The sequence below is a fragment of the Tiliqua scincoides genome, chromosome 5, assembly GCF_035046505.1.
Source record: "Tiliqua scincoides isolate rTilSci1 chromosome 5, rTilSci1.hap2, whole genome shotgun sequence".
In the NCBI taxonomy this organism is placed as follows: domain Eukaryota; kingdom Metazoa; phylum Chordata; class Lepidosauria; order Squamata; family Scincidae; genus Tiliqua; species Tiliqua scincoides.
Window position 1 is genome coordinate 123,885,500 of NC_089825.1, and position 19,344 is coordinate 123,904,843.

A 19,344-nucleotide genomic window follows, 5' to 3' on the forward strand; every position below is an offset into this window, starting at 1 on the left:
CAAAATGTAACTGGAAGCTGTTGGAGTGTGTACTGGACGCTGGTTGCAAAGAAGTAGACCAAGCAGAGAGGTGATGGTGTAGTAACGCCTTGAGTGAGGCTGGGGAGACTACAGGTGTTGCACAAGTACTTAGGGGAAAAAAAAACTTGAGCCTGCGTGTGGATGCTTGAAAAAGCTGCTGCTGGATGTGTTTGCATTCATTGTGTTGGATGTTAGTTTTGCATTTATGGGAACTGCTGTGTTGTACTCTGATTGCATGGAGGGGCTGGGTGTAGAAGTGTTTGCACGACCATGCTGTTGAACACTCACAGCGTCCCAGTTTGCTTGGATGTAGATGCAATCTGAAATGCTTCAGCTGGGGCTTTTTACGGGATAAGCACTGACCATAAGGTAGGAGGCTTTTTTTTTTGAGTTGTCCAGAACTCCAGGCAGGATTCCTAGTTCAGTCTGCAGAGGTTTTAATGTACAGAATTGTTGTAAGTAACCCATGTGTTTGATCTGTATAAGCCCCCTAACCTGTGTGCTGCGGCTTGCTTTAAAATGGAATTGCAGTGCAATCCTATACATTTCTGTTCAGAAGTAAAACTTGCGGAATTCAATGGGACTTACTGACAGGGAAGTGTATAGGATTGCAACTGTAGGGGTGTGTCAAAACTTAATTTGAAATTAGTTTCACAGGTGCAGATTTCTATCAATAAGAGAGTTCTGGCAAAAAGTAGCTCCACAAGCAAGCAAGCAAGCAAGCAATTTCTATAGTGAGACTTTTCAGCAGCACTGCTAATTTTGCCCTGCAGAGCAAACATTTCCAGGCTTTATTAAGAGGAGCCATATCAGTAAAGCTAGTATGTCGGTAACGTCAGTATTCTCACGGGTGTATTTGATGTGTCTCTTTGAAAGACACATTCACCAGAGGAGTGTAGAGTTTCCTGTGTCTAGGCAATGGTACTATCAGAGATCAATACATTTGGGCTCTAAGCATTGTTGGTCAATGCACTCCATGGAATCCTGGGGCTCTTTAGTAAGAAGAGCAGCAAAGGCAGATAAGATTTAGGGGGAAGGAAATAGGACCATGTTTTAAGATGTGCTGCCAGGGTTACACCTGATGTGTGTGAGCTGAGACAGTTCTCTGGAACATGCCCACCCCAGAATTCTCAGTTCATTGTGGAGGATTCTGGAGCATGTTCTGGGGGAGAAATCTTGGTACATGCAATCAGGACTGTTGGATCCACAGGAACAGAAAAAAAAACCCAGTGTGATGCACAGTTGAACTTCCAGTGGAAACCGGAAGCTGCCATTAGCCATGGTTCTTGCGGGTGCAGAGTGGTATCACTCTATCCCTTGACCATCTCTCTGTTGAAAATCCTCTGTCTTCTTTTGGAGTGGAAAACCACTGGAGTGCCAATAAAGACTATGATATGTTTGACTCCAGTCTTTTTCTTTTGGTTGGGCTCAGCCACCTTTTGAATCCTGATGAGACTACTGCTTGTGTTGAGGTTTCCCGAGCGAATGATGTTTGAAAACTGCTCTCAGAAATCCATGTACATCTGTGATCATGAGAGATGCTCTGGACCCAGCAATTCAGGTTCATGTACAATATATTGTGTTCCATCAAGAGAGCAATTGGTGAATTCTGTGTGCCTTTGAACAGTTCAAGGGCTGCTGCGACCATGACAGATTCTGAGGAACAGCCCCTTTGCACAGAAAGTTATGGCTCCCACAGTGCTCAGCGCTACTGGTCTTTGCCCAGCGGAAGACTGAGCTGTATCCCAGACAGGAAGGAAGATTGGAGAGGCCGTTCCGTGTGCGATATATTCATGGTAAATACATGATGATTTTTTAGAGTGACACCCAATGGTTATTTGCAGGCATTGGTAGAATTTATATGCTGTATAAATTCTACCAATGCAATAAATATTCTCTATTTAAGCATACATATACAGAAAATATGTATTTTGAAGATTTATACTGATCTCATTGTGTGCGCATTGAGAGAGCCCTGCAACACAGTACTATTAAGTTATTAAAAATGGATTATTTTTGGAAGAAGTTCAAGAGTTGCCTGCATAACTTTCAGTCATCCTGGAGTGTGCATGGGAGTGGAATGGGTGGTAATCAGAATATGGTACCCCTGGAGTAAGGATAGTAATGTATCTCCTTTTTTGTAGATCCAAATATTCTTGTCCTATTTCTCTCTCATTTTCCAACAGTCAGTCTTCTTACCCCAAGGTTATCCTGACAGTGTGAGTCCAGACTACCTTACCTACCAGATTTGGGACACAGTGCAGGTAAAGGGACCATTGTCCATCCCAACCTCTTCTCTGTTTTTAGGGGATGTAAAAGAGAAGCCAGAATCACTTTTTAATGTATAAGGAGAGATTTTTTTTAAGGTGATCTTTAGGGTGGATATGATTGTGTGATGCAGAGCAGAGCATCATGTGTGAGGGTGAAAGGAAGGCTGCAAGCAGCTGGCTAACTGGAGCACCCCCCCTCCCCCAATTCTTACACATCTAATTTCTTTTGGATTCTGCCTTAATTATCCTTCCTCTCTCCCCACCCAACCCAGGCCTTTGCTAGCAGCATCACAGGGACTTTGGCCACCCAGGCTGTGCTGAAGGGAGTGGGAGTTGGGGACGAGACTTCAACTGTGACGGCCGCCACTGTCACTTGGATGCTGAAAGGTGAGACCTGTCTTATGTTTACCTGTGCCTGAAAGCTCATTCCTTTTTATGTATGTGCCTTTATATATGTGCCTTTATGTATGTGCTGTGCCTTTTGCTCCTTTTTTTTAGCAGGGGGAGAGTAACTGGCCCACCTCCCCCCAGCACTGTCTGTTCTAGTGGCTGCCTGCTGGTATTCCTTTGCATCTTTTTAGATTGTGAGCCCTTTTGGGACAGGGAGCCATTTAGTTATTTGATTTTTCTCTGTAAACCGCTTTGTGAACTTTTAGTTGAAAAGCGGTATATAAATACTGTTAATAATAATAATAATAATTAATAATATACCTAGTGTGCCTTGAAATGCTTGCTTGAAGCTTATACTGTCATTACTGGGCCTCTCAAAATAATTTTCAGGTCAAACAGCTCTGGATTTTTCAAGCTCGAACGCTTTTGGGTGTGAAAGAAATATGAGTAGGGCAGGGCTGGCAGGGAACTCCAAAGTGGTGGTGTTTTGTGAAGAAGAGCCACCCATAGTGTCATAGCATTGGAGTTCCACTCCATTGCTCCCCCAACCCACACTAGCCTTGACCCACTTGTCTTTCTTCCCCACCTAAGAGCTTTCCAGCCTGAAACTCCTGCTCAGAATTCCCTTTTCTTTTGCTTACCTGTACAACCTCTCTCAGAAGCTCATAGCCTGATATTGTTTCCTTTGTTGCTTCCTTTTAAGCACCATGTTCTTACTACCTCAGCAACAGAGACCTGTTGTCATTGTTACTGTCCCTGCGACATTTTTATCCTGCCTTTCCTGCAAGGAACTCAGGGCAATGTACCCAGCCCTCCATTTTAATCTCACCACAACTCCTCTGAGGTTGGTTGGATGGAGAGCTAGCAACTGGCTCAGGGCCACCCAATGACCTTCCATTCAATGGCTGTGAGGGTTTGGGTCTCCCCAACCCAGGAGTGGCTGTGCTCCACATGGGCTCTTTAGAAGACTTTGGGCCCAACCCTACCTAACTTTCCAGCATTGATTCAGCTGTGCTAATGTGGCATGTGCTGCATCATGTGGTGTGGTGGGCAGTCACAGAGGCCTCCTCAAGATAAGAGAAAGTTTGTTGTCTTACCTCAGGGCTGCATTGCTGCTGCAAAGTTGGTTAGGATTGGAATAATAAATAATAATAACTTTATTTTTACCCCACCTTTCTCCCTGAAGGGACTCAAGGCAGCTTACAACAGGTTAAAAACAGATTAAACAACATAATTAAAAAACAGATTAACAACATAATTTAAAAACAGATAAAAGCATATTAACACATATAAAAACAGTAGTCAGATAACAAGTAGTAAAAAGGTAAAAAGAGCATAGAGCAGCGAGTCATAAAAGAATCAGGCCTGTAAAAAATTAAAAGATGTTGAAAAGATGTTAAAAAGGCCAAGAACTCAGAAGGCTTGTTTAAACAGAAGGGTCTTCAGGCCTCGCCGAAAAGACTCAAGAGAGGAAGCCATTCTTAAGTCAAGGGGAAGGGAATTCCATAGCGTTGGTGCCACTACTGAGAAGGCCCTATTTCTTGCCGCCGCCCCACATACCTCCCTAGGCGGCGGCACTTGTAAAAAGGCCTTCTCTGATGACCTAAGAGAACAAGCCGGATTGTGCGGAAGTAGGCGATCTCTAAGATACCCTGGCTCAGAGCAGTATAGGGCTTTAAAGGTCAAAACCAGCACCTTGAATTGGGCCCGGAAACGAATGGGCAGCCAATGTAGCCACTGGAGAAGCGGACCCTTTATGTAGTGCACACCTTCATGTTTGAAGAGTGGGTGGTGAGTTTGTAGGCATGCAGTAAATAGGCACTTGGGAGCTACTGTTGGTGACATGTTTCCAGCTGGTGTTTTTTCTTCAAGTGTGAACTGAATTTGAACAGATAAAAAACAACACATCTGTCAGGGCCCTCAGTACCAGTCTCTCTGGGTCCTTATCCTCATCTGCCTGCCTTTCTTTGGACTTCATCCCACTCAAGGAAGGATAATTATTTCAACATCACCCTCCGTGTCTAGGTCTTCAATAGCCGTACCCCTCCCCACACTCCTGGCAAGCCACTCCCTACCAAGAATAAGCTTACTTCTTCTTACTCACTTGTTTAGAGAGAGTCTCCGCAAAGGCCTGCTATTCCCAGGGCCGCTCATATCTGCTTCACCCTTTCTGTTACAGATGGGACGGGAATGCTGGGCCGAATCCTCTTTGCTTGGAGCAAGGGGTGAGTCCTGCTTCCCCTCCCTCTATTGGTCATTTGGAAAATATATTTGGATGGGGTTATTGTTTATCTTTTGGGGGTTTGATCTTCAAAGCTCCCCTCCCTTTTTTCCCCTCTTCCAGGAGCAAATTGGACTGTGATGCTAAGCAATGGAGGTAAAGCAATGCAGATGGACCATTTCCTCTGTTTTGACCCCTGCTTATAGATCTATTACTCTTTTGTTCCATGTCCAGTATTAGGTACACTGTCATCAACTTCTATGCACACTGAAAGTGGGTATTGTACGTCTAGTTCTCATGGTGGGTTTGCATTTGTCCTTTGGTTTTAGCTGGTTGACATTTGGACTCTTCTCCCCACCTCCAGGCTCTTTGCAGATATACTCAATGACATGGCTATTTTAATGGAGATCATGGCTCCAGCATTCCCAGCATGCTTCACTCTCATTGTGTGCACTAGTGGCTTCTTTAAGGTATAAAAGAAGGAAGTCTGTATTGGGGGTGGGAGTTTGTTTAGTGGTATGATGAGGCAACTGTGATGGGAAAGGAGATGGGAATTGGGTGGATTGGTGTGTATAGTTGGGGGAGAAGAATTGGTGTAATGTCTCTTGTAAGCTAGTATTGAGAAGATAGTTTATACGATACCTGGAAAATGAGGGTAATGGCTGGAATTGCTGTGATTCTGGGAGCTTAGATGCAGCGAGGACGAGGGCTTGGTGTGATGCTCTGTGTATGTACATGGTGACCCAAAAAACCCAGAACCCATAAAAATGTTATTAAATCCTACAAAGGTCCAGTAAATTTCAAGAAACTTACTGGACTCAAACTTCAATCTGTGTACGATTATTCCCCAAAGTTTCAGTTATCTTGGTCGCTTTGCATAAAAGTCATGTTCTTTCCAAAGAAAAATTAAAATTAACAGTTTTATTCAAAGATTTGTGGGTTCTGTTTTTTTTTGGTCACCCTGTACCTTGGATGATTACACAGTTGTTCTGTGTGGAGTCCATAAGATCTCATGTTCTCCTTCCGTTCCACTTTCTCTCCTGTCGTTTCCCTGCTTCAGTGCATTGTGGGAGTGGCTGGAGGTGCCACTCGGGCAGCCCTTACGATGCACCAGGCTCGGCGGGACAACATGGCAGACGTTTCAGCCAAAGATGGAAGCCAGGTGAGAGCTTGGCTTTTTAAGAGAGGCCATCGGGCATGTACTGGTCAATACTTGGCCTGGTTGGAGAGAGTCTGTAAAAGATCTGAGGTCTTCAACTTGCTCTCTTTTAACTTTACTCAGGAGACACTGGTGAACTTAGCTGGCCTGCTCTTCAGTCTTCTCCTTATCCCTCTTGTTGCAGAAAACCTTTGGTGAGTGAAACAGCATCATTTTCTACATCAAAGATAATATGTTGGTAGATTGTGAGAGAGGCAAGATCTGAGAGGATAAAAGAATGGAAAGGGAGGTTTGAGGTTAGGAAGGAAAGGCAAGTGGGGCCAGTCCCCTTTCTTTGATTCCATTGCCGCTTTCCCTTCAGCCTCACCTACATCCTCTATGGTCTCTTCACCGTCCTGCATCTCTATGCCAACTATCGGGCAGTGCGGGCCGTCTGCATGGAGACCCTCAACCGTGCCCGGCTTCGCCTCGTCTTGCACCATTTCCTGCAAAGTGGAACAGTTCTGGACCCTGCTGTTGCAAATCCTAGGGAGCCTCTGCTGCTGGGTAATCAACAATTTGTTTCCACAGACTCTGAAGGGTGGGGGAACATACTGTGAACAAAAGAACTTCACCATTCAGACATGCTGATTTTTTTTCAGCATGGCCAGAAGAACACACTGAATTTCCTAATGGCGATTGGAACTTGTTAAATCTGTCTCTGTGAGTTCCAATGGCTTTTCTGAGGTCTTGTTAATTTGCTGTAAGTTTTGAGGCTTGTTTACTGCTCAGGATATCCCACTTCATTTGAGTGCATTTAAATGAGCAATTTGAAGAACAAGAATTGTTTTTGGTTGGCCATTTGGAAATTGAGACATTCCACAGGCCATTTGGAAATTCAGTGCTTTTTGGACTTTATGATTTGGGAAACAGAAGAGATTCAGGAAGAGCAAAAGGACTCCCTGAATCCTTTTCCATGTTTCCTGATTGTAATCAGTTTTTATAGAAATCCATTTCCCCCTTTTTTTGTAGGGTCCCAGAAGCAACTCAGGCTGACCCTGGGGGCTCCACTTCACACAGTTGTTTCCAAGTGAGTGTTATGTGTTGTCTTCCATTCTGTGGAGGAAAACCCAATAAAATTTATATAAGTTTTTAAAATAGTCCCTTTAAGATTTTTTAAAGTTTTGAGCCACCTCAAGCAATACTCTACAAGTGGAAAAGCATTTAGAGTAAATGAGAAAATGAATGTCTTAATTGTTGTCTGTGCTTTTGCCAGCTAACACGTTTTCAGGGCGACTTCTGCGCACACAAAACTCCCATGGGTCCAGATATTCTACCAGGAATCTCCGGGAGGCTTTTCAGGTCAAATTCTCCCATGCTACCCTCTAAGTTGTGAAATGCCTCCTTAACCTTTGGTATCAATATCTTCTTCTCTACTCTCTGCCAGTGTTGCTGAATTCCAGAAAGCTCTTGACGGGAACTCTTCAAACTACTTAATCTTTTTCAGCCAAGCAGCTGGTGAGTGTACAAACACTAGCAAGGCACTAATTGAGAGAGGTTTCCCAACACTGAAGGCTAAAAGAGGGAGACTGAAAGTGGCACAGGTTATGGGCGGAGCTTTGCATATTCTATGCCACTGGGCAAAGAATTTGGCCAGTTTCTAGATGGTTATGGCTGCAAAGATAGTGAGAGTCAGTTTGTTGTAATGCTAAGACAGCTGCACTGCGACTGAGGAGACCTGAGTTCAGATGTCTACTCTTGTGAAGGACTCTGGTGCAAGGAGAGAGAGAGAGAGAGAGAGAGATCAATCCTAGGATCTTCCCAGTGCCTTTTTTCTTTTTATCTTTCCATAGGGACTGTCTCAGTGCTCCTGCACCAGCAGGCAGACAGCATGGATGTGATTAAAGCCTGCACTCATGCCCTTATCCTGGAATCTCTGCTCTACCAGCCTGTGTCAGCATCCCTGGTGGAGAGAGAGTCTCTCCTGGATCTGCAGAATAGGCTACAAGAAGGTAATGAACCAGGAAGTGAATCTGAAAGAAGGGGTCAGGGGAGGCAATCCAGGGGGTGCAACTTGAGCTCCATGCTGTAGGACAGACACTGCAGTTAAACTCCTGGCACCCCTGTTTGAAGGATCTTGGGTTGCAGGGCTAGGAAACATGTCTTCCTTTTGACACTGGACAGCTGTTGCCAATTCAAGTCGACAGTGCTAGACTAGATGGTCTGATTTGACATGAGGTAGCTGCTTATGTCCTTGTTTTGCTTGGAGTGAGATTTTCCCAGCCCTCTTTGAAGGATGTTTTTTTTTTTGTATATTTTGCATTTATAGTCCGCCACACCCTAAGGGCTCAGGATGGGTAATTCAGCATATTTTTAATACTTTAAATTTTTTGTCTTCTTTTCATTGTGCTGGTTTGGCCACTCCTATCTCCTTTCTCCCTTATTCCTTTATCATTCAGAACCTGACGGTGAGAACTGGGCTATGGTTTCTGAATCACATCGCCTCCTAGACAGGGTATTTCCCAAATTCTTGACAGGTATGTAGTGGAAGTGTAGATACTGATGGTAAAAACAAACAAACAAATGCCCACTCCTTCAACAACTGCTTAATTCCTTTGCCTCAATTTGAAACAAATTTGTAACTTTTGGCATCTCTGTTTTTTCCAGGTCTGACTGAAGCAGGATGGGTAACAGACCGCAATCTCCTAGGCCCTGAGGAGTGGCGTGTGGATTGGTCTATTGCCAAGAAGAAAGCTCTTTGATTGTGGGAGACATTTGCTATAGTTTCCTTGAAACTTAAAGAGGAATGGTTCCAATTGTTGATCTCTGTCTAACATGAGATCAGGAAAGCTGTAATGCCAAAACACAGAAGAGGGGCTGGCAGTGCACTTCCTCCTTCCTAAAGTACTGAGGGGTCTGTTTGTGGGGGTGGGTAAATTGTGAACATAAAGATTTTTATATACAGTGGATCCTCAGTATCTGCGGACTCAGTATCCATGGATTCCGCCATCTGTGGATGCCAAGCCCACATCTCAGAGGGCCTTCAAAAGCCACTTCCAGTCATGTCTGGGAAGTATTCTGGGGTGTGGGTAGGCCTGTGGACCACTCCATGGACCTTCCCCAATCTCAGAACACCTCTTTGATGTGACCAGAAGCCACTTCTGGTTCATGGATGCAACTTCCAGTTGCATCTGGGCGGTGTTCTGGGAAAGGTCCATGAAGTGGGATGACCAGAAGTTGCATCCATGAATCAGAAGTGTTTATGTAGACTCTTATCCCACAAACCGTGTGCGTGTGTGTTTGTGTACCCAGAGGAGAAGTGCGAACACCACTCTTCCCTCTCATTGCCTCTAGTCCATAACATGCAGAAGCATTTGCTGTTTTTCAGAATTGGATTTATTTTCTTGTCTCTTTTGTCTTCCAAATCCTGGCTTTGGATAGCCACCAATGGGGTGAGATGTGAGAGGTTTGTGTCCTTGTTGAGGGAGAGGGTATTTGAGCGTGGTTTGGGAAACCAGGCATGCATGTATATTAACAAGAAAGGGAGGTAGTGTAGATGACCAGCTGGGAAGATACTGGAATATGTAAAAACAGGACAGGGAAAATCTCAGGGGCTGAGTTATGGGGGTACCAAAGTAGAACTTAATCTTTTCCCCCCAATGTTGGATTTGCAATTCCCATTGGACCTGTGATGTATCTTGGGCCAATAGTCTGGGGAGAAATTGATTGAGGAGCTTGGGAGAGCCTTCCGAACAAGACATCTCACTGGCCTAGACTTGTTTGTGATGTACACACTCTCTGCTCTGGGTTGTGTAGGTTAATCCGCAGCGGGTGTGGATGATCCTGGCTTCTGGATGTGACCTTGATGGCCTTAAAATTCCTACCAACTCTCCATCTTTTTGCTCCTGCTTTTTCTCAGAGGCTGAAGGTTACGCAGCATACTCAAATGGCTTGGTTGGTGGGGCAAACATCAGGGTTATGGGTCATGGTGAGACACCGTGGCAGATGACGCTCAGGCATAGCAGCCCCACAAAAATATCGCAAGGGCCATCATGATGATTGCGTTGATGTTGACAACACGCCTCCAAGTGGGGGACTCCGTGATGTCTGTCAGGCGCCGCAACTCCTCGGCCTTCTCTTCTGGACTAGGCTCCGGTTGCTCTTGGCTGTTTGTTCCCATCCCACAGAACCAGCCCATGCATCGGCACAGCCAACCACTGGGCACTGCTTTGGAATCTGTATGGAGGAGGGGACAAGATGGCATCTGGATGACCCCCAAGAGGCTGGATAAGCCAGAGTATAACTAACTGACATTTAGGTGCCCCTTAATGGGAAACAAAATCTTCTCCCTGAGGCAGTTGCCTTGTGCGTGGTCAAGTATGGACACAGAGCTTCACTAGCCCTAATGGATGCCCCCGCCCTTGCCTAGTCTGTTTCTTGCAAGAATGTAAAAAACATTCCTGCCTCTCCAGGCAATTGATATAAATTAGTTTATATCCTAATATAAATTATATAATTAGTTGTCCTTGGCTGGCTTGGTTTGAGTTGGCCGCTCACTTCTGTTAGCTACATGTTGTTAATGTGCTTTTATGTGACTTTGAGAGCTGCCTTGAATCACCCTGTTACAGAAGGAAGGCGGCACTGGAATATTTTTATAAATAAAATCTACAGAGGTTTTCCCTCCTCAAAGGCAGACTCTGGCGCTCCTTGCTCCAAAGGAAACTGAGCCTCTGCAGTAGTAGGGCCAGATTATGGGTGCCACCTGGTGTAGTAGTACACAGCTTGTGGCCCTCTGATGGGCCTGACCAGTGGCAGCGGCATAAGGGGGCAAAGTGGATGGTTGCTGGACAGCTAACCCCAGGCCTCATGACTTCCTATTGCAACCAAAATAACGTATTATTTCCTTCTTCCTGAAATTGGTTCCAGCTAGTGGGAAGTGGTTATAAAGCTGTGGCAGAGGCAAGCCCAAAAGGAAAAAATGAAACCCCCTGGCAAAAGCCATTCCAGGGATGTGTAGAGGTGCCACTGTGTGGAGCTGCCCATCTCTCTCGGCCCCTCCTCTTGCATCACCTTCCACCTCCAGCACATTCTCCAGCCTCCCGTTCCTGGTTGCTGCCATCTCTGCCTGCCGCTGCTGCTGCTGCTGTGAGTCTCCCCTCTGTTTAGCCACATCCTCCTCCTCCAAGTCCAGGTCTACTCGCTCTTCCTTACTGTGCCTGAGGCTGAAGACCAGTCGATGCAGCTGTGGGGGCAGAACAGGATTGGTTTAGCAATATTTAACTGTTGTGCTACCAGGGTTTGTTTATTTAGCATATGGCATATAATACATGGACTTACTCGCCTATAATAGATACTCGCCTATAGTACCTGATAGTATAGTACCTATACTATCTATACTATACCTATACTATACCTATATAGGTAGTTGCCTATAGATAGATAGATGCTTGCCTATAGTACCTGAAATTTTTGCCAAGTAATCAAGCTCCAATTATCACTTCGCCTTATCTCCAGGTCAGTCGGAGGGCAAAGCCTTTAAACTCTGAAAAGTTCCCTTTCTCAAGGGCAGACAGGCAGGTGCAAAGTTTCTCCAGCAGCAGGCAGGCACAGCTCCTTAGAAGCAATGTGTTAACCTTTTATTCTCCTTCCTTCTGCTGCAGCCTGGTTCTGCTTTGCAAATGCTTGTTTTTTGAAACACCAGGATAGGAATCTCCATTTGAAGCAGGCTACAATGCAGTGCACCCTTACTTAAGAATAACACCCATGGAAAGCAGTGGGTCTACTTCTGAGTAAAAAGGGTTGCAAATATATGCAGCTGCATCTCTCTGCTGTGAATTGAATTGCACACTCCCAGTTATGCGTTATGGGTTGTATGTTGTACGCAGAGGTTCTGGCTTAACACACCAGACACCTTGAAGGTGGATTTGATTCATGGATCTCCTGCAGTGGTTACCAACCCTTTTCACTTGCATATCCCTTGGCAGCCCATTTCCATAAATAGTACCCTTCATATTAGCAAAATGTTTGTAATTAATAATACAAGCCCTCATCTCCCCCATATGAAAGCCCATGTATTCATCACATACTTTCTCTTTTCATCTGTCTGAAGAACTGAAGACTCTGCCTTTGCACTGTTCTGCACCAGAAGTGTGCTGAGAAATTCTGGGTGACTGATCACTTTCCATATTATGTTTCAGCTTTTTTACTGCACTGGTTTTCAATCACTGTTTCATACATGAATTGATGACCAAAAACTAGCTATTGGTGGGACTTTCACAGCCAACTAGCTACCTGCCTTGCTGGTCCTTGCAAGGCGCATTCCTGTCTTGCAAGGCATTCTGGGACATGACCTGCCTTTTTCTACCATTATTCCATTCTTTTGCAAGTACCCCTAAAGGTCCTGTTGAGTGTCCCTGGGAGTACATGAATACCAGATTGGGAACCACTGTTTTACTGGTATGTTGCACTTACTCTGATAGTGCTTACAAAAAGGTGATGAAGACCAGAATTTAAAAAGAATAAAAATGTATCTTAGGATCTTTTACTATGTTTTTAATAAATTAGAGACTACAGTTCTTAGGTAACAATTAGTGGTGGGTTATTTTTCAGGATCTGGCCTAGAGTAAAATCAGACAAAACTATAGTCAGACACCCCCCTAAGTTTAACCCCCGACTTATCCGAGAGTCATAGAAAATTCCATGATTGTTGGCTCAAAACCTGCCCTTATCAGTGGGATTGACTTATGGGCGAGTGTCTACGGTGTATAACAATTAGGCTATGTCAAATGTCAATGTCCAGTTCATCCAGCCATTCAAGGACAGAGATGCCTTCATTGAAAAAGTCAGACCATGGACCAGTATACGCCCTCAGTTTGCAGCTGGACATAATATGGTATATAGTTTGGCAGGAGAACCCGCAATCAAACTTCGGGGTGGATACTAGCCCCTGATTTAAACATTGACTCCTGACTAACACCATGTACCAGGGTGATCAGATACAATGGAAGGCAGATCACCTGTACCTTTAACTACTTTATAGAAGAGGAAATTTTGGCAGGTGCAGCTTAACATGGAAGGGTTAAAAAAGCTGCACCTGCCAAAATCCCCTCTTCTATACAATGGTTAAGTACAGGCGCTCTATCTTCCATTGTATCTGGTCACCCTGTGTGCTATGACATGCTGTTGGAGTTTGCCATACAGTGGTTGAAAACTGCTGGTACATTTTTCTGGGTGCTGAGGCTCTGTTTGTAGGGCACCTGGCTGTAGTAATGAATGGTCTGTCCTGCTTCCTCCGTGGGTGGAGGAGGAAGCACAGACCGTTCAGTACTGCAGACAGCAGCCCTAAAAACAGAACTTAAGAACCAGGAAAAGTCTCACTGAAGCAGGAAGTGATGTCACAAGAGGCGAAGACCATTGAGAAAGACCATCAAGGTCTGGGTGCGTGAAAAGAAAAATGTTGAAAATTGCCGGGTTTAGAGCTTGTGTCCAGCTATAGAGCAGAGAAAAGACTCTCAGCTGCTCCTTCTGTGCCAGAGTGAAGAGGGGCTGCTCCTGCTGCCCTGGCTGACAGACCCGTTCCCAGGGATCCTCCCTCCAGGGTTTCTCTGTAGCTCTACAGTTTAGTGGTCATGCAGGCCTTACACCAAGCCCCTACATAACAGCCATTTGGAGTAGACCAAAATGGAAATTCATTCATTCATTCATTCAATTTTTACCCCGCCTTTCTCCCCAAACAGCACTGCTAGAGAGTCCTCAGGCCTAAAGAGTCTCCAACTTGCATTTGTTTCAGTTAGAATCTGCCCTAATTGGCTCTTGCTCAACTTGGGCAGGACTTCAGCCTGTGGCCAACTTGCATTGTGGGGCTGCCACCTTCTGAGCACAGCCTTCCCTCCATCTCCAATAAGTATGCATTGAAAATACCGAGAAACAGTCCCATTATAACCCTCAGAGTTATTCAAATGTCATTTAATGTCATTCAGAAGTCACGACTTTGAATAAAAGTCATTTAAGACACAGAGCCTGTGTGCATAGGCAGAGGGAAACAAATAGATTTTTTTTTAAATCAAGAGGGTTTAAATGTACAATGTTTGTCAAACAATTGCTAAGATCTAAATGGAAGATAGTGGACATCATATTTGCCATGCGCAAGGACCAGTGTGGCAGAGGGTAGGTGCTAGAACCAAGGAGTTGGGATTTTAATCCTCAGCTGCCTGCTGACGTCCTCTAAGCTTAACCAATCTTATGGGGGGGGGGGAGACACTGAACAGAAGGGTGGATATATAGGTAGAAAACCTGTGACTTGTAGCAAATCTTTCTCTGGACAGACATGGAGTGAATTTGAGGCGTTGCTCTATGTTTAATTATATTTTGGCTCCAAAAAAATCAATTTAAGGCAGACTTTTCATAGAAAAGAATGGGGATTTGGAACTGTTTTTGCTCTGAAAATAACCTTGCAGGGAAGCTTCACTTCTGGTAAATTTCCTCCTGTGAATTCAAATGGGGCATCTGCGTCTGGGGTTATGCCTGTTCTAGGCAGGCCCAAGTCTTGCTGGGCTCCAAATGTGCTAGAACAGGGGTGCCCAAACCCTGGCCCTGGGGCCACTTGCGGCCCTCAAGGCCTCTCAATGCGGCCCTTAGGGAGCCCCTAGTCTCCAATGAGTCTCTGGCCCTCTGGAGATTTGTTGGAGCCCACACTGGCCCGATGCAACTGCTCTCAGAGTGCGGGCGACTATTTAAACTTTCACAGCTCTCACATGAGCTGTGGGATGAGGGCTCCCTCCACTGCTTGTTGTTTCACGTCTGTGATGCAGTAGCAGCAGCAAAGGAAAGGCTGACCTTGCTTTGTGCAAGGCCTTTCATAGGCCTTGAGCTATTGCAAGACCTTCATTCATTCATATAAGTTCATCTTTAAGATATTCATTTATGTAAACGTATGTAAATTTATTCAAATTTTAAGTGTAAATTAATTCTTTTTTTCCCCCTGGCCCCGACACAGTGTCAGAGAGACGATGTGGCCCTCCTGCCAAAAACTTTGGACACCCTTGTGCAAGAAGGAAGGCGGCTCCGTTAACTTGGTTATTTGGGAGAAAAAAGGGTACCTTCTCTTGTTTGTAAGCCTAGTGACATGGGCGATGGATCACAGAAAGGCTGTAAAATAAGGATAGTCTTCTCCAGGATAGAGACATTGGTGTAGAAGTGTGAAAACAGGGAGCAGCAGCAGTTATGGAGGTGAGGTGCTTAAGCCAGAGCACCCAGTTCATTATTGCCCCGGGGTACTGAGTTGTCAGCTCCCTTGGTTTACACACACACTCTCTCTACCCCTTCCTTACTTACGTTTTTGTCAGGAATTGGAGGGGTGCAGAGGGAGACGCCCATCACGGTGGCAGCAGTGACAAGAAAGAGGATGACCGCAAAGTAGAGGTAGTGGATGCTGCAGATCAGCCGAGGGCAGCTGCTGGGGAAGAGGCAACTCCCTGTCCCGTAAATGAATTCGGGGATCATCCGGGCCATGCCCACGGCCAGCCCCACCACCAGGCCCCAGAATGCACCCTGCAGAAAGAGAGAAAAAAATGGAGTGAAAATTCAGCATGAGCAGAAGGGAAAACCGGGTCCTGTTGTCCTCTGTTTCCGCCCTAGACATTGGGCTCCCCTCCTCTTTTCAGCCTACAGTGCCACACCCTAAAAACGAGAGCCCCAGGCATTCCTGGAAAAGGGATGGTTTTAAATGCACTGTAAACTTTATGAAGCTTAGCTCCAACATCTCCAGGCCTCCATATCTATATTTTCCCATGCTCCGGACAGCTGGCTCCAGTAGTATGAGACAGCTGGTGTCTGCCTCTTCAGCCTTGGGCACTGGTGTTTCCACTGACTGCGCCTCTTCTAAGCAAGGGAAGTACTGCAATTAGCCTGTTTGTTTTTTTTTAACTCACCCACCTGCTCATTAGCCCTTTTGACAAAGACTCCAAGGAGAAAGATGGCTGCAATTGGTGGGGCCAGGTAGCTGCTGATGGATTGGATGTAGTCAAAGAGCTGCCCACCCTGGGCAGCTTGCACCACTGGGATCCACGCAATACTGACTGTCACGAGTAGCAGGATCCACACTCTGCAGGAAGCCACAGCAAGGTAAGGACACAGCTCTGCCTGGTGGCAAGCAGGGCAGTAGATGCACAGCTAAAGTTTCTAAAGCATTGCCTGTACTTTGATAGTATTACCAATTACATCTGATGCCAAATGATGTCATTTTCTGTGTGTGTTTATCTTCCAGTGCCTGCATCATGTGACTTGGCTGGCTGGCTGGCTTGAGTTGGCCAGAATGGTTTTCATCACTATTTTTTATATTTAATATTGGCGCGAGTACTGCCTTTCCAGGCACTATCAGAGATAGCTGCTGTGCACAGGAGAGGGTAGCTTGTCCTACAATTGTCCTTGCGCTGTTGCTGCTGCCCCCCCTCTTCTCTCCTTTGCTCTGCACCCTCCTTCCCAAACTGCACAGACATGTGTTGCTGACAGCACACTGCCACCCCAGCCATCTCCATGCCCAGCGGAGTTGAGCCAAACAGAGTAGACCACACAATCAGCTTGGAAGTGGGGCTGGGTATGATGTGATGCATCATAGAACAATTGCTCCAAAGGCACCTTGGTGGAGCAATTGTTGGTGGGCATCTTTGTCTGCCCACATCCTTTTGTTCGTGCATGGACGTTGTTTCTTAAATGTATGGGGGGGGGGGACAGACTAAAATGTAGAAGAGTCTGCTTTCATGCAAGAGGTAAGATTTCCCTCTTTTCTGGCACCTTCCAAATTGAAGGGTATATTTATACACACTACGAACTTAGATGGGTTTTATGCCAGTTTCACTGTCATGACTTTCCTCTAAGAAGCCTGGGCAGTATAAAAATACACAGAGAGACACCCTCGGAGAACTCTGGTTCCCAAGGTTCCTTGCAGAAAAGGAATGGCAGCAAAATCAGTTTAATGGTCAAATCCTAATTTGTGTGTGTGTGTGTGTGTGTGTGTGTGTGTGAATGCAAATAGCTACTGCAGGGGTCCCTGTTCTGAATTGAAACCATGGTAGTACCTAGGAGCAAACAGTTAAACTCCCCTCCCCTGCACCACAGTCCTGATCATGATTTCAGCCCCCACTATTCAATTTTTTTTTCAATGTAGGGCCAAACAAGCTCTCCGAAGAGGTCACCTACTGGGTGTGTGTCACCCTCCTTGCATGCCTGTTGTCTTGTGTGCTCCCTGGGGCATTTGGTGGGCCACCGTGAGAAACAGGAAGCTGGACTAGATGGGCCTTTGGCCCAATCCAGCAGGGCCCTTCTTATGTTCTTATGTTAACTATCCAGTGTGGCCAAAAGTCTATTGTGTAGGCCTAGATGAAGCAGGAACGGTCCCTGGTGCAGCACTGTAGAAAATGTTAGTGGAATAATAGTCTATTACAGCATTTCTCAAACTATGGATCAGAACCCACTAGGTGGGTTGGGAACCAATTTCAGCTGGGTTGCATATTACTTAGCTCAGCCGCCGCTGAAAATACAGAGCTGAATATATGGCACACTGCTGCTAGGCAGGGTGGGCTCACAGAGGGAGAGAGGCCTGGTGCTTTGCCCTGAATAGGTAGAAGTGGGATGCTGGAAAGGGGGGAAGGCTGTGTGGTTGGCGAAGGATCTAAATCTGTGTTCTGCTTTGACTTCTGAACTGGAATGTTTGAATTCTAAGCTATGCAACATAACAGCAGGAGTGCGCTGTGTAATGGGACCTTTGGCTGATGGCGGCTTAGCTTTGAAGGCTAAATTGATGATGTCACTTCTGGCCATGGCATCACTACCAGGTTAATGACATCACTTCCAGTGGGTCCCAACAGATTATCATTCTCAAAAGTGGGTCCTGGTGCTAAAAAGTTTGAGAACCGTTGGTCTATGCTATGGCGGAAACAACAGCCAGTACTGTGGTGCCTTTAAAACCTCCAGAAATGTTCTGCTGCATCCAACCAAATGTCCTGCTAGCCCAGCATCCTGCTGTCCACAGTAGCCAACCACTTGCTCCTGGGAAGCTGGCCAGCAGGGCATATCAACCGCTTCTCCCACTGCTGTCCCCAGCAACTGGTTACTAAATACCCAGCAAGTGGTAAATATCCAGCAAGTAGTATACTGTCTCTGAATATGGTGGGTTCTGCATAGCCATTATGACTACTAGCCCTTTCAACACCATCTCAGTGGCCATTTGACACATCCTGAGACAGATTAAATTTGTTAGTCTATAAAGTGCTGTAGGATTCTTTTTTTGTTCTTACTGAAGAAAGCAGTACTCAATTTGTGTGAGGCTCACTGATGCCTTCTTACCTGCCCACTATCAACAGCTCCTTGTCGCTGGCCCTTGGCCTCAGGCGGTTGTAGATGTCCATGGTGAAGAGGGTACCACTGCTGTTGAAGATGGAGGCCAACGAACTCATCAATGCGGCCAACATCACAGCCAGCATGAGTCCTCGGAGGCCTGCAAGGGGAGAAAAGACTGAGAGGAGGCATGCATTGAGAATCCGTCCTGCTGCACTGGGGAATTAGTGCACATTCACACTCAGGTTCAGCAGACTTGAGCAGATTTGTTATTTCCTGTTTTTCTTCCATTTTGGACCTTGGGGCAGCATATTTAGAGCTCCCGGTCTCATCTTGATGTGCTCAGTATCTGCAAGGCAGCTGCATCACACGTCCTTGGAAGACGACTTGGACTGTAGAGTTCCTCCAGCATCAAAGCGGAATGCATTGCCCCTGGAGACTCAAACATCCTTGTCCTTACCACTTGGCATGAGGGACACCACTAGTTTGGGGTAGGCAATGTTGGAGCACCCAACTTCTGTGCCGCATATCCGTCTGCACTCTTCCGGGATGATACAGGCAATCTCGTCTGAAAAAGCAAAGGAGGCTGAGAGGCTGGCTGTGAGTAAGACTGGTGTTAAATCCATAGATAAATGGCTTGTGTGAACCCCACCTGTTGCCATGAACCTGCTCCTCTTACCTTCTGCATAGCCAACCTGTAGACCAGTAGCTACAAGGAAGCTACTGTGGCACTGGCTCTTAAAGTATGGTCTGGGGCCGTGAGGACAGCAGGAGCTGCTGAAAAGGCTGAAGAGCTAGAGGTGTCTTTTGCCATTTCCACTGTGTGCTGAGGAGGCAACCCACCTTCCAGTATAAATTTTAAATTGCAAAGTAGCTTGTCTCTTCAACAGTGCAGGGTGGCTGCTGAGGAAACATTGCTTTAAAAAATCCTGGAGTCGGGGCAGTGCCAGACCTTGTTATCCCTACCGGTT

The 19,344-nt window shown here is 45.8% G+C and overlaps 2 protein-coding genes across 2 annotated transcripts in view; one reads left to right on the forward strand and one right to left on the reverse strand.

Annotated features, from left to right (window-relative positions):
- RUSF1 (RUS family member 1) lies at positions 1-10,831 on the forward strand. The gene is made up of 15 exons (XM_066628972.1): positions 1-70; positions 1,649-1,817; positions 2,208-2,285; positions 2,564-2,678; positions 4,861-4,906; positions 5,026-5,058; positions 5,267-5,372; positions 5,963-6,064; positions 6,185-6,255; positions 6,423-6,607; positions 7,073-7,130; positions 7,488-7,558; positions 7,894-8,052; positions 8,500-8,577; positions 8,708-10,831. Exons 2-15 carry the CDS (start codon positions 1,668-1,670, stop codon positions 8,800-8,802), a joined length of 1,347 nt encoding a protein of 448 aa, XP_066485069.1. The 5' UTR covers positions 1-70; positions 1,649-1,667; the 3' UTR covers positions 8,803-10,831.
- Positions 10,053-19,344, reverse strand: part of SLC5A2 (solute carrier family 5 member 2) — an 18,571-nt gene continuing 9,279 nt past the window's right edge. Inside the window, exons 10-15 of the mRNA XM_066628966.1 lie at positions 18,834-18,941; positions 18,383-18,533; positions 15,974-16,142; positions 15,374-15,589; positions 11,111-11,282; positions 10,053-10,276 (exon numbers count right to left, since the gene is read on the reverse strand). Of these exons, the coding sequence (XP_066485063.1) occupies positions 10,053-10,276; positions 11,111-11,282; positions 15,374-15,589; positions 15,974-16,142; positions 18,383-18,533; positions 18,834-18,941 (1,040 nt within the window). The remainder of the gene's footprint in view (positions 10,277-11,110; positions 11,283-15,373; positions 15,590-15,973; positions 16,143-18,382; positions 18,534-18,833; positions 18,942-19,344) is intronic.

Coding starts and splice junctions, on each gene's coding strand:
- RUSF1 (XM_066628972.1), top strand. CDS start 1,668: ATGACAGATTCTGAGGAACAGCCCCTTTGCACAGAAAGTTATGGCTCC. Junction 6,065..6,184: donor CAGCCAAAGATGGAAGCCAG/GTGAGAGCTTGG, acceptor AACTTTACTCAG/GAGACACTGGTGAACTTAGC. Junction 7,559..7,893: donor CTTTTTCAGCCAAGCAGCTG/GTGAGTGTACAA, acceptor ATCTTTCCATAG/GGACTGTCTCAGTGCTCCTG.